The sequence below is a fragment of the Parasteatoda tepidariorum genome, chromosome 2 (assembly GCF_982258835.1).
Source record: "Parasteatoda tepidariorum strain Cologne lab strain chromosome 2, Ptep-v5.0, whole genome shotgun sequence".
Lineage (NCBI taxonomy): Eukaryota > Metazoa > Arthropoda > Arachnida > Araneae > Theridiidae > Parasteatoda > Parasteatoda tepidariorum.
In genome coordinates, this window is record NC_141756.1 from 102,363,089 (window position 1) to 102,378,721 (window position 15,633).

The 15,633-nt window shown below is 28.5% G+C and overlaps 1 protein-coding gene across 2 annotated transcripts in view; it reads left to right on the forward strand.

The window, feature by feature from the left end:
- Positions 1-15,633, forward strand: part of Tango6 (transport and golgi organization 6) — a 47,296-nt gene that overhangs the window by 17,488 nt on the left and 14,175 nt on the right. For both annotated transcript variants that reach the window (XM_071177933.2, XM_071177932.2), the window contains exons 8-15: positions 2,347-2,509; positions 5,273-5,340; positions 8,156-8,271; positions 9,089-9,271; positions 10,694-10,793; positions 12,333-12,497; positions 12,579-12,689; positions 14,445-15,056. In XM_071177933.2, the coding sequence (XP_071034034.1) occupies positions 2,347-2,509; positions 5,273-5,340; positions 8,156-8,271; positions 9,089-9,271; positions 10,694-10,793; positions 12,333-12,497; positions 12,579-12,689; positions 14,445-15,056 (1,518 nt within the window). The remainder of the gene's footprint in view (positions 1-2,346; positions 2,510-5,272; positions 5,341-8,155; positions 8,272-9,088; positions 9,272-10,693; positions 10,794-12,332; positions 12,498-12,578; positions 12,690-14,444; positions 15,057-15,633) is intronic.

Here is a 15,633-nt window from a genome sequence, read left to right on the forward strand (position 1 = left end):
CCAAAAATAAAAATAGCATTAGCTTTGAATGGCCCTAATGTTGATTTTGCCCCTTGTGACACTAAATCATTTATCCAATCCAAAAAAATCTAAAATTCATGCTAAAATTTATTATTATAAACCACTTAAAAAATTTTTTTTTTTTTTTTAATTCTCTGGTGCCTGTTCTTTGTTTTAGTTATTTGTATTTAAAAAAAATACTATTTCATCAAAACAACTTTTACTTCCAAAGAAAGGTGTGGAATCTTAAGTTATGAAAATAGGCAGCTTTTATAAATTGTCAACCAAGAAGAGCTGATTGACATTTACTTATTTTGATGACTATTTTCTATAAAACTGCTTCTTTCAGACGCAATTTAAAATTGCTCTTTCTTTTATTGTTCTCAAACTATATTCTTATTGTTGCTACTCTATTAAAAAAAAAAAATTATAATAAAATAACACCTTATAGACGGCACAACAAAAGGTATCAAGTGTAACATTGAATTTTGTCTTAATCCAAATATTATTTTTATTAAGCTTTAAGAGTAGTTCTTTGTGATAATATTAAATTTCATTAAAAGTCACTGAATGGTATTAAAAGAACAAACAAAAAAAAACTGTCTTTTGGTGTCACATTGATATGATTTCATCAGTTGGATAAATAGCAGGAATGGTAAAACAGAGATGAATTAATCTGTTTGGGATTACTTCACACTAAAAAGATAAATATGCAGGTAAAAGCAAAGCATTAATTTGACATCAAGAGTAATAAAGATATGAAGTTAAGGATTTCCTATTTGAAAAATATGTTACCATCCCATCCATTTATCCTACTGATAAAGGTGTAGCTAAACACGCATAGGTTTTAATGAAATATTTTTTCATTATTATTAATTTGCTGATTTTGAATATGTAATCTATTATAGGCCCAATTAAATTGTTTCTTAGTTACTTATAAAGGTTGATTAGCTTATTGACATATAACAGAAGGTTAGAAGTTCTTGACATTTTACAAAAAAAAAAAAAAAATAAAAAAAAAAAAAAAAATGCTGTTTTCTTTTTGTCATTTTAGTGCATTGAGAAAACCAGATTTATTCAATCTTCTAGAGATTCATAAAATCATCTCATAAACAGTGGTTGAAATAATGAGTCTGAAAAACATTCTCTAATTTTTTTCAAAAATTGAGATTTTTGCACCTCTGAGTTACGCTGACTTAGATACATGGTTATGGTATAAAAAATTCAGTTCGTTAACATGCTTGTCATGCATAACTGTTCTTGTAATAAAATTGGAAATGCATCGCAGATGACTGCAGTAGTTGCTTACGAAATTGTACTCATATCCTAACAATTATTGAGTTCAGACTTTCTGTTTTGCTGATGCTTTTTACCACACAATGAGTTATTCAATGGGTAGTTCCTTAAGTGGTATATGCAAGAAAAGAAAGAGGAATTAAAGTAACTGTAAGTCACAGTAAGCAAAAATGGTAAAATTTAGGGTCCAAAATTCATAGAGGTTCAGAATGAAGTTGGGTTTGGAATTCACAAGAAAGACTGGGAAATACATTCCCTAAGAGGAGTATGGAGAAAATTTGCAAGTAAGAACTTCATAATAGTAAATTAGATTATAAATAGTTTAATATCTATATGTGGCTCAGCACAGATAGTCATAATCTATATATATTTAGTCTAAGCCTTTATTTTATTTCAAAATTACAAATTATGAATATTTTTGTTTGTTAAAAATAATGCATAGTATTAGATTTAAGGTTTTGTACGCAAATCGGTCGTCTCCAAGTTGTAATTATTTTTTCAATTTAAGTGATATTTTAGTGTAGCTGCAGTAGAATATTTTGTAACCAGCCATATTTTAGTATCAAAAAATAAAAGAAGCTTTACATATCAAGCGGCTACTTAAATATTCAGTTTTTTTTTTGTTGCTCTCCTGTAAAACTAGTTTTGGTGGAGATAACCGGTTTTCCAACACAATGATTCAATTACTTTCTCTTATAAAAGATAGCTAGTTAAGATAAATATCTTTTTGCAGTGGTTATCTTTTATGTATAAATACTACTCGTGATTCTGAAAATGTCTTGAATTCTAGGCAATTAGATTATCACTACTTTCAAATCATAACTTAAAATTTTATGAAGAAATTTTTTTAATGGTTCCACATTTTACAAATATGATCAATTAGGGTTAAATTCATTTGAATGTTAGTTGACCCTTAATTGAACTTTAACATTTTGAATTTAAAGTTTTTTTTTACAAGTAACTTTTACTTTCTAGTGTTTGTTTTACAAATTTCTAAACATAAATAAATCTTTGTATTTCTTTTTAATCAATTTATATATTTATTCATAGGTGTTTCATCTACTCCATCTTAAAGGGTCACAGATGGATTCATTGCTAAAGTTTATAGCCTCTTGTATTATTCTACAGTTCTATGCAAGAGACAGAATGTTGGGAGAAAATTGTTTTTTCAAGAAAATCCTGGATCCACTTTGGATGTGTGTTCTCAAATATGGTAAAAAAAGAAGGAAATATATTGCTCTAAGTTTTCAGATTTTTTCTAATATTATTTAAACATACAGTTGAATCTAATTAATATTAAGGTGAGAAGTGTTAGAATTCTGGTTGTCTTTCATTGTTTCAACTTGCTAATTGTAAAATGGAGCAGACATGAAGTATAAAAAAATTATAATAATTAAAATAATTATGATGATAAAAAAAATTTGATAAAAAATTTTATCCTTCTGCTGTATTCAAGAAAAAATGTTTGAAATGTAATGAATATAGAATTACATTTGTGGTATTTCATTATTTTTAATAAAAGAGAGTAATAAATTTTCAACCTGAACCTTTCAACCAGCAAAATATTATTTAGAGAAGTGCATAAAAATAAATCCTCTTTTCTTTGCATCTTTTCTTATTTTTTTTTTTTTTTTAAAATTCAAAATAGCTTTTCAAATGACTGAAATCTTGCTTACAACTGAACTTAAAATGAGAAATTAAGGTTTAACAATTGTATGATGTTACATCTAAAAATGTCTACTTCTTTAAAGAAATTTTGTTTTCATATATTTCTTGCCTGTGTATAACCATTATAATTAAGCACAGATAAAACAATTGTTAGAGAACCATTTATAGCAATAAGATTGTTTGCCAAAAATATGTAGTTAGGATCCTTATAATTAGTGTGTCTTAAAAAAATTATCTGACTGTGTTTTTCTAAGACTTATCAAGAAAAAAAAAGTTTATTTTTCTAGGTCTTAAGAGAAACTGATTTTTTCACTCTCTATCTATTCGGAAATGCCTGTATTTTGATTAAACCTGTAACTTTTAAATGCCTTTTATCAGATATATACGTATGCATAATTAATAGTGTAATTAAGAATTTAAAGAATAATGGAATCTACCAAGAATTGAGAATTTTACAGAAAAATGAATTAGAAGGAATCAAACTTTTTTTTTTGTTGCTGATATGTACAGAATAAAATTGTGTATAATAATCAATTGTTAAATAAATAACTTTAATTACATCCAAGCATATTACAATCATACATGAACTTGGTATTAGGTTAGTATTTGCTTTCCCTCCTTACAGTATTAGCAGTTAAAAAAAAATTCTGATATAACACTTCAGTGTCCTGGCATTCATAAGCCAGGAAAATGACAAATTCATAATTTTATAGCATATAACTTTCCTTTAATTTAATATTTTGCCCTAAGACGTTTATATTCTGCAGAAAACAACAGGATTTCTTAAAACAACTCAGATAAATCTATGTAGTTTATGTTATTAATGATTTCAAGAAGCCAGTAAAATGACAACACAAAAACTTACTCGTTTTTAAAAAATTTTTGAAATAGATTTTGAACCAGAAAATTTGATCTTTATTCATGCAACAAGACATGTTCATATGGGAGGGTATCTAATCAATCTCACGCCAAGCAAATCTCACGCTCATTACATAAGATATTGATTGCTGGCTCTATCTATTTTGATTATAAGCCACTAAATAAAAGTAGCCAGGAAAATGACAGATTTTCTTGGGACAAGCAAATTATTGACAGAAAAAATTATTTAAAACGAAGTTTTTTTAAATAATACCCTCTGCGCATATTCTAGAAATGCTTACACCGGTTGAGATAAAAAAAATTAAATATTGAAAAATTTATGAAAATTAAATATTGAAAAATTTATGGGAAGTTTTGAAGCTAGTTATTATTGGAAACATTATTTGTGACATGCCAGAAACATGAAATTTTGTAGTTCAATTACATTTTTTAACTATGCAAAACAGTCCATGCCAGTGCAAAGTCATTTTAAAATGCTAACAGCAATGCTATTTATTAATTTTTGAAAAAAAAAGCTATTTTAGTATTATAGTATTAAATCTTGGAGCAAGGGATAGTGAATTGTCATATTTCGTGAGAATCACCCATATATATATATAACTGTCGTGGAACAGCCGCCCCAATTTCGGTTTTACGTCTACTAATGTTAAACTCCGTATCTTTGTAATTTCGAACTCAATCCAAAAGATAAGGGAAGTATTTGGAGAAATTTGCCTTTGTGGTATACTTTTGATGGAACTAACCTGCATTCGCTTTTCATGGAGAGGAAAACCGCTAAAACCTCCCACAATTAGCTTGACTGCTAGGGGATTCTAATCCATGATCCGTCTACCACCACAGGTATTTTACGCCAGCACTGTAATCGGTGTGAGCCGGGTGTGGAATTCATATTGGTCAGCTGTTCATATCTGGGATTCGAACACGACTTGCCTTATTGGAAGGGAAGTGCTCTACCCCCTAAGCCAACGCAGCTCCACACCTATAGGTTTGAGAATTATAATCTTCTAATCATGTCTAATTTAGATAGTTATCATATGGCTCAACAGTTAAAGCTTACAACTTAGGAGAATACCTAAACTTTTCAGGAAAATTGGAATGTTTCAGGCAGTAACGGAAAATTAAATAAAGTGGCCAATAAATAAAAATTGTCAACATTTAATTATATTGGTGCTATGAATTAAGTAAAAAGTTAACTAACCAAATATGTTTTTTAGTTTACAAAAGTAAGAAAAAATTATTTATTCAATTTTATTTATTTATTTTTTTAAAAATTTCTGACTGTGTGTGTAATCTAAGACTTACTTGACATTGTGGTAATTTCAATAGACTAGTACATAGTATTTAATGTGCCATAATTTTAAAATTTTTTTACTTTGTAAACTTTTTAATTTGCGGTGTTTTTTTAAAAAAACTTATATTATAATTTCAGATAACTCTAAAGCGAAAGTTATTGTTAAAGAAAAAGAATTAACTACTTGCATAGAAGAATTATATCAGGTAAATAATTTATGTTTAAGTAGTTTCTATTTTAATCATGTGCTATAAAAACTTCTTATTTTCAGCATCACAATTAAGGAGAAAGAACTGGGATCAATATGAGAGGAAAAGAACACAAATTGTTTTTTCAGAAAGCACAAGTTTTTTCCAAACATTTCATTCTGTTCTATTTTTCTTTCATCGTTTTCTTAATATCTCATAAGGAAAAACTTGTTGTTCCTGAAACTCTTAGGTTTTTTACTTATTTTGTTTATGATGTTTTTAGACATTTTAACGAATAGTTTATGTGTTTTGCATCAGGTTTTTTCTTTATTGAATAGTTATAGTGATTCTTAAGATTAAATTTAAAGCAATGTTGAATTTTCTTACAAACAGTTACATTTTTATTTTCTGAAATTTTATGCTGTTCATAAATATCTTTTTCTAATCAATTTTTGTAGTTTTTTTTTTTTTTTACCTGAAAAAATGGCAAATTATTTAAAATAATTTGAGTTTTTTCTTTTTTTCATAATGATGATCATAATGCTTTAGGATTTGGTTGATAAATTTTTTACATAATGTAATTTAATAACTTGTCTTAACAGAGTGTTCTTATCTTTTTTATTACTTATGAAGTATTAAATGATATAGTATTTTAAGAAATAGGCTTAGAATATAACTAGCAAAATTTTTACGTAGCATTTTTCTATCAGCTTAAATTAATTACTAGTTTAGATTTTCTTTTTTCTTTTATTCAGGTGTAAAAAAATTAGGAACTAATTTGTTAAGCTAGTAAAATAAGTAACTAGTTATTTATCCTGGTAGAGATATTCTGGTAGAGTATTGTTAGAAAGTAGAATAAAAAAATTTCTCAATTCTATGATGAAAAAGAAACTATGTAACTGTTTTTGCTTTAAATATGAGATTGCCTTTGAATTGATATGTTATCTTTAGGAGTTAAATTTTATCAGCCTTTGCAAAAAAAAAAAAAAAAAAAAAAATCATTCTAATAAATTTTGAACGTTTTAAAAAAATTATTTAATAATGATAATAAATAACTGAAATAATTATTAGCAATACTATTATGTAGGTTTTGAGGAATATTTTGATTTTATCAAAAAAGAAAGTCAATTTCTTTTTGGATTTTAATGTCAGGATTCCCTTTTTTTTTTTCTAAGTGCATTTACAAAATTTTTTCACAAAATATTTTCCTGGTGAAGGAAGGATAGTTACTGCAGTTTTTTTCTTAGGAAATTCCCTAATAGGCACCTCGCTTTTCATGGTAATTTTGTACTCAAACCAACTCTACATGTACTATTATTTACTAGTATTTCTCTTTGAGTTAGTGATAGCAAGATTTGTTAGTATAGCCACTTTAATTGTAATTTTTTTTTCTATAAGAAATTTTTCTTATCCTAAATGGGATCATAAAATGTTTTTGAGTTATTGTACTGTTTTAAGCATAATCAAAACTTTTTAATAGTACTTGATTAGCGATATTCAATGGTAACTCTCGTAAATGTGATAAATTAAATGCAAATACCTTGCTGATCATATACAGTCAAACCCCCGCTATAGTGAACCTTCAAGGGACCGAAATTTTGGTTCACTATAACCGGGAGTTCACTATATCCATTACACAGGCAATTTAACTAATGATTCCAAACTCCTCCCTTTTATTACACATTATTCAAATAAATGACTAAAAAATATTATACAGTAACAAAAAATGTGTGTAATTTTATTACTCTTCGTCTTGCGCATAAAATAAAATTAGTAATTCTTAACTGATCAGCAATCCTCAACATCAGATATGGAAACACTTCCCGACTATTAGATTATTTTTCCTGAATTTCTGTTATTCCGCTTTTTAAACTGTCTAACCTGCCATTCGAGCACATAAAAGTAGTCTCACAAATCGCTTAGCAAATTCATCGACAAATGTCCAGATACTGGAAGGTGGCGGCTTCTTCGAATTCTGAACCACTTCAGTAATGCTTCTTCAACATCTTTGTGATCTGCTTTTCTCAACGTTTTTCTGCCATCTAAATTTTTTTTAATGAGAAGAAATTGTTAATCGCCTATTTTTCCACATATTACAAACTGTAGATTTGGATAGTTTATATTCCCTGCAAATATCAGCTTGATTACATCCATTTTCAATTTTTCTGATTATGCCCATTTTATCATAAATGGAGAACATTTGAAGTTATAAATTTGAGACACTAGTTTGCAGGCTTTTTTTAACTGAACTTAGAGCAAAAATGCGAAGAAATGAGGGCCTTATCAACACAGATTAGCATCCAACCCTTTGACCAATAATGAATAATTACTCATTCCCTCTGACAAAAAATGCATATTGATCCCACTGACACGTTACAGGTGCATCATTTTCCTAGGTTGGTTTGTTTAGGGATGTGAAAGTGAGATAAAAGCAAACAAGAAATACATTCCCTCTATAGCTGGTTTTAAAAATCAGTATATGTATTTATTTTGAAGTAGAAATTTCAAAATTATTACAAAAAAATTTAGAAAAAAGTCAGTCGAAGACAGAAAAAAGTTCATTATATCCAACTTCCTCACTTTTTTGGTTCACTATATCCACATAAAATAACATTATTCATGTATAGCAAGGCACGGGACCGAACATTTCGTTCACTATATCCGGGAGTTCATTATAAACTGTGTTCACTATAGCGGGGTTTGACTGTATATATTTGCACTTGATGTCTTACAAAAATATTTGTTATCCCAACAAAATAATTTAACACTAATAAAAATGTCATTTTGACTTTATTTTTTGTTCACATTAATTGTTTGTGTCTCTAATTTTTAGATTTTTATTTCCTGTACATTGCCGTTAAGAAGAAGTTGTATAAAAGTTCTCTTTCCACTGTTCCATTGCTTAAGTACCTTGTACTTTTTTCTTGTCAAAGGTACTTCTTTCCTGAAGTAAGTACACATCTATATTCTTTTACTTAACCTACGGTTTTATCTGCCTGTGCCTATTTATTTTCATAATGTTAATGGTTCAGAGAATTTGTCACTTATTACAGTGTCTACTGTTTGATGTGACTGTGTGGTTTTAATTACAATTCCTTAGAGATTTTTGAAAGTATCTTATTCTACTAACAGAATGTTTTTTAAGAATAAGTTATATGTTTTTTTTCTTCTCAGTACTGCATGGCATTACCAGTCTAAATATACTCTCAGATATTTAGATAAAAATGAAGCAAAAGTTTTAAAGTTTGATTTTCAAACATGAATGAGTGGAAACATGAGTGAGTGGAGCTTCTTAATTAAATTTTAATATTAATTAGGTTAACCCTAAAAGAATTAAAGTCACTTCTCTTCATCAATTCCTTGTTAATGTTAGCAAAACTGAAAAGAAAACGTTCGCTGTTTACCAGTTCAGACAGAAGTGAATTCCGGAAATGCTGCTTACTTTCATTTAAAAAAAAAAAAAAAAAAAATACATGCACTAAGCCTTTTTGTATTAAAAAAAATCAAAACCTTGTTTCGCTAGATTGAAGTAAAAATAGCTCAACTAACTAAAGAATTATATTCGTATAAATTAAAGTTATATACTTTTAATTTAAATTTTATTTAACATAATTCCTTTAAATTGTAATTTTTATCATAGTTTAATATGAAAACATGTTTGAGAAGGGAAGCTGTTGTTGCACAAAATGCAGCTTCCCCCCCCCCCCTGAAAAAACTGATGTCTGTTTTAATCTACACATAGTTTAACATAGTGCTTTCATTAAAGGTCAAAAGTGAAAGAAATCCTTATTGAAATTTTAAGTTCTGCTTCCAATGAAGAAGCTCTTGGCTTACTGTATGTTGTGACTATACCCAACTGTCAACATCTTGATGTGCATCAAACTACTGTGGGTTTTGCCAATGGAGAAGAAGGAGGTATTATGGCAGTACAAAAAAAGAAGAAAGCTGAGTAAGTATTACAAGTATTGTTCTTGTTTTATTATGATTCGATAAATTTTTTTTCTATTTATACGGTATCTGCGCACCTGGAAAGTCATGATTTTCGGTACTGAAAAAAATTTGTCATGAAATGTCATGATTTTAACTATTTAAAAAAAAAATCATGGATTTAGGTTGCCGAAAAATCTAGTTTTTAGAATGGAATCCCCCCCCCCACCTCCCAATTTCATGCTGTTCCGAATATCTGAATTTGTAACAAAATCCCCACTCAGTCATATTTTATTAAAATATAAAATGTTTTTATCATGTTCTTTAAAAATTATGGTGCGCTTTCAAGACATGAAAAAAAACATCATTTTTGGAGCGAATTATCTTTTAAACTTCTGTGATTTCAGAATTTTTGTTATTTTATTATTTTTATTTTTTCAATTTAAAATTCTAACTGAAGCAAGCCAGTCATTGGCGAAATTTTTTTAAATTCGGAAACGAGAACAGAAAATTAGGAGTATTTCTTTTCTTTCTGATGAACAAGAAAAGTATCTTTAGAATATAATTCTGCGGAAAAAAAAGAAGAAAAAATTATTTGCTTTTGTATTTTTTCCAGCTATTTTATTGCTGCAACTCTCTTTACTTTGTTTTTTAAATTTAAAATCTATAAATATGATGATGCAGAGTATAACAGTTTTATTTATACCTATCAATTCAATTAATGTTATTATAATGCCTTTTAAATTTATTATTCTGTTTTTGTCGGAGAAAGTAGTAACTTCGTTAAGTCATGAAAAGTTCTTGTAATTAGTCATGAATTTAAAAATCTAAAATGTAGGAGATACCCTGTATTTAAAAAGCATCAAGTTAAAAAAAAGGTGGTTTCTCTTATAATGGAAGCTTCTGACATATTAAGTATTCTGTCTGATTATTAAACATTTTTTCTGATTTAACTATAAAATTTATGTCTGCTCCCCAATTCCCCTTTGTATTGCCATCTGCTTAATAAGCTTATTTAAAATTCTAGTACTTTAATGAAAATGTATAAAAGTATTATATGACAAGAAATATTATATAATAATAATATATAAATAATTGTACATTAATATATAAAATAGAATACTAGTTCCAGCTTATTGAAGTACTAGTTTGAATTATTTTTTTTTTGTTAGTTGAAGTCTTTATTTTTTTAAAATCAGGCCTTAATTATTTGGAATGAAAACTTGTTTTAACATTGTATATTTCCTCTTTATACACTAATGTCACCATTGGGGGAAAAAAAAGGAAACTGTGTTAGTCAATAATCATTGTGAATTAACTGTAATATATTTTTCTTACAATAGAACTGCTTTCAAATCTAACTAATTAAATTATAGCACTATGTGAATGAAATATTATTATTTTAGTTAGTATTTGTGCCAAATGATATATTTTTTTATTATAGTATTACAGAAGAAATTGCTTGTTATCACGCTCTTTTGGATCTTATTAGTGAATTGCACAACAAGGAATTAAATAGTTCATTCATACTTCTAATAATGAAAGTAAGTTTTTTAAAATTGTCAATCACATACATAAATTTCACTTCCTAATCTATACCTAGATAGTGCCTGCCACTTCATCAATTCATATCTGTTCAGCTGTTGTTTTAATGTCCAGAGAGAAATTTGTTATTTGAGTGCTACACATCTTTCAAAACTTGAAGGGAAAAAAAAGAATTTTTTAAATAATTGGACAAGAGGAAACATGTGTTTTATTTTTGAAGCTTTTGCTTCCCCACTGTTTGGCTGTATAAAACTGCTATAATGATTTTTATTGAACAATGGTTTTAATGTTGTAAGGATTCTGTTTGTGCAAATTTACAACATATTAAACATTCCAACAAACCAATAATTTTATAAGTGGCAGTCACTGTATATTATCTAAATTCTTCTATTTGTGGGAAAGTTTGTAAAAAAGTATTTTCATACACACCTGATAACTTAGAAGCTGTAACATGTTATTTTTTAAATAAATGGTGTAACAAGAAGTTTATTGTAAAAAAACAAACAAATAATAGATTGCGCCACACAAAAGTCATATTGTTCCTCTTGCTGTTGTTTAATGCATAATGTCTAGATAGAGCTATAAATAACTTCTGTTTTGAAAGTTTACAAAAAGAAGTCTGAAACATGTAAATGAAGTTATATTGAGTGAAGAATTCGAAATTATTTTAGCACTTATTTGTAAATTGTTAGCAACTCTTAATGTTTAACTTTGTAAGATCATAATTTTGAACCCAAAATATAAATTTTATTTTAATTTTATAACCGTCTTTGAAAAACCGACGAATTTTTGAGTTATGAATACTAATGTTAAACTCCCTAACCTTGTAATTTTGAACTTTATCCATAAGACAAGGAAACTCCTGGATCAAGTATTGTATTTTATTTTATAACCGTCGTTGAACAGCTGATTCAATTTTGGGTTTACGACGACTAATGTTCAACGGCGTATCCTTGTAATTTTGATCCCAATCCAGAAGCCAAGGGGGTATTGATTTGTTATGAGAACCTGGAGGAATTTGTGACCTAACAGATTTAACGTGCATCAGTCACCATTTACTACACTGGTAGTCTTCGGCCGGCGGGGATCAAACCCACAATCTCTTTGACATGGGCCCAAGTACCCTACCTAGCAGGCTATCCTGGCCTACCCTTGACCAGTATCGAATGGATCAAGTATTGGAAGAAATTTGCCTTGGTGAGGACTTTTTGAAGGAACTAACCCACATTTGGGTTGCATGGAGAGGAAAAACCCCCATCGTTAGCCTGATGAAAAGGGGACTTTAGGCCATGATCAGTCTACCATTGTAGATGTTTTACGTGATCACTGTGGTCGTTGCGAGCCGGTTGCATAATTTGTTTTGACCAGCTAACTCTGGGATTCTGACCCAAGTTACCTCATTGGGATGCGAGCGCTTTATCCCCTGCTACCACAGCTTAAAATAATCTCTCAGAAGTGGGATTTGAACGCAAGCTTATATTTATTATAAATTAATAATTATAAATTATTATTATAAATTATAATATTTTTCCCTCCAGGAATATTGCAGCTTCCACTTAGAGGTAAAGGAAATGCCATTCAATGCATGCAATCTCAGAGTTCGTCTGGCATTCAGTGCCCTGCTGCAGGAATTGTCGGAATGGAATGCTGATATTGGTGAAGCTTTGATTTCTAATATTTCTGAAGTGATGGATTTGCTAATGGTGATTTCTCTGTCTCTTTAAAGTATTCATACGGAGCACTTTTGTTTCAAATTATTAATTTTATTTATATTGCATTTCCAGACATTGTTGGAGAGCATTTGTAACTACAGGACTGATGCTCCTTTTTATGAGGAAACTGCCATGGTTGTTTTGATGATTCTTAGCTCCTTATTAACAAGTGAAAATCATGAGGTAATTAATTATAGCTTATAAGTAATCACCATATTTAAATTTATTGCTTGTAAAGAAAATCTATCTTAATTTATACTGATTATCTTGCTTTTTTTTTTATTCATCATATGTTCCGCAGCTTTATGTGAAATTATTTTATGACAGTGTAGGTTTCCATTTATAAGAATATAAAATTCAGTAAAAACTCAAAAATTGAGAAAATTTGGAGACAAAAATAATAGTAATTTAAATATAGTGTGATAAAGCAGGTATTCTAAGCTACTCTACAAGTTGCCTACAAAAAATAATTTGTTATATCAGGTATTATTATTGTGTCAATGTTCTTGTGTTTTTTTTTTCCTACATACAATGCGTTTTGTTTAAAAAAATATGGTTTACAGTGTGCTGTAGTTTAACTAATACGGTTTTAACTTTAACTACGGGTAAACTTTATTTCACTTTTTCTTTTCTTTCACCTTAAGGCAGTCTTAAATAAAATGAAAACCTTGCGAACTTAAAATCTCAATTAAAAAAACTTTCTGCAAACAATTTATTAACTGTGTAGCTAGTTTCAAACCTTCACCACCTCATTTTGGCAAACATTTTTTAAAAATCACGAATTTTTTAATAATATATAATTTTTATAAAATTCTATACTAATTCATACCACAAGGATGAATTTGGTAAAAATAAAATTTAAAAAAAACAAACAAACAAACCCATAAAAGCAGAAAATCCAAACCCAAATTATGTTAAAAAACACTTTAAAATTACAACAAAAAGTGTATGCAAGAAGCATTTATTCATAAACTGTTGTTAATGTTTAAATAAAAATATCATTGTGAGATTTTATTTATTTATTTAAATTTTGTGAATATGAATCTAAATGTCTGATTTTTAAATCACGCAAATTCGAATCTCAATATTTAATTTTAAAATTGCGTGAATACGAATATCAATATTTGATTTTAAAATTTCGTGATTATGAATTTTTTTAGTCACTTGGAACACAAATCAAATCAAATCAATCTATTGCTGCTTGCAATATTGCTGCTGCAACAGGATGTGCGATTTAAAATCATGTAAATAATTGTAATGTTTGATTTTAAATCATGTGAATGTAATTTTATATCACATTTGCATTGGTAGGTAAAATTGTAAAAAAAAAAAATTTCTCGGGAATTTGTAAAAAAGATGAAAAGGCAATTTTTTTATAATTAAATTGAAAAAAAAAAACGGAAAAACTCATGCCTGTCGTAATCGTGGGAAAAGTGCGCTGCATGAAGCAAAGAAAAAATTCTTACTCTCTTTCAGATTGACCTGCACATTTTAGTAAGTGAATATTGACCTTTTTTTTTCTTCCTTTTTAATAATGCTAAAAAAAATTTCTTGATGGTGACAAATTTTCTGCGAACGGCGTTCAAGTGTATTCTACATATCTGACCATAGTTAAAACCTTTTTTTTAAAAAAAAGAAATTTTTAGACAATTTTTTAAAGAAATGCAGCTAGGTGCGAAATAAGTGTTTATCAAATATTTTACACGTTTAAAAATTCAACTAAAGTTTACTTTGAGTTGATGAAAAATTATGTAATCATCATTAGAAAAACTTAATGTTTTATTTGTTGTTACTCTAGTTAAAACTTATTTGAATTATTCCTTCTCTTAAAAAAATTGTTTTTCTTCTACACTATACTGTAAATTTCATTTTTTTGTACTTTTTTTTTCTAATTACTTACATAAATTATGTTTTAATTTCAATTTCTTTCTTATCTAGCTTACTTCAAATGACTGGCTCTGCATTAAGAAATGCTTACCAAGTTTAAAGAAACTTCAGAAATGTGATATTGATTCTGATCTCAAAGAAATGTTGTTGAGTGTTTTAATTCACATAGCCACTCACGGTGCAGCTTGCATTACGGACTCTGAGGAGGTTAGAGAGTTTCTGAAAAAGTACAAAGACTATGAGTCTCTCGGCATGGCGGAATCAATCAAGGACAGTGACGAGGAAGACGATTCTTCCCTGGAGAACCAGGCGATCAATGGGCTGAGGCAATCCTTAATGGACGCACACAAAATATTGAATACTTATGAGGAATTAGAATCTCAAAGAACAAATGAATCTGGAGAATCCTCAGAAGCACAAACTCTTGAGGAGGAAGATATTCCGAGCTATTTTTCAAATTTATCTTTAAATGCCAAATTACCCACCAAATCAAAAAGTGATGCATCGAGCAGGAAACGTTCAGAGTTTGAGATGGCTCTTGAAGATGCAAAGCATTCAGACATCCCCATTCGCGGGCATGGACTTATATATTTGGGGAAGCTGATTCAACGGAGAGATGAAGAGGCTCTAGTGAATAAAGAGGAAGTTTTCAAATTATTTCAGGCAAGCTTTGTTTTAGTTCTTTTATTTTGTTATGCCTTTATCAGGGATGGGCAAACTTTTTTGGTTGAGGGCAAAAATTGAGAGAAAAAAGTTTGATGGGCTGAGTAACAACTTCTAAAATAAAAAAAAACGAAAACAATGTACAAGTTTTAATTTAAATATTTAATGAGATGAATGAAATTGCGATTTCATTTTTAAAAGTTCCTTGTATTGAGGTTCGAAGTGAGATGTACTTAATTTAAGGAACAAGGCAAAATGCTTGTCTGTTAGTCTGCCTCTGAAATTATTTTTTTCTAAGGTTCATAGTTGAAAACACTTGTTCATATATATAAGATAAAGCAAACATAGCACTGATTTTCTGGCATGAGATATTAAATTTTGGAAACTAGCTTTTGGTAATGATTTGTAAAACTCACTTTGTCATATTTAGAAACAACTGCTTCAGGTGATCGTTAGATTTTAACTCAATTAATTCAAGCTGCAAATCTGACACCAATTGAAGCAGTCTATTTCTATCAATTTATGTTTTGTAAAACAAAAGTAGAGAAAGTAAAAAGGCCTTCAATACTTTATTAAA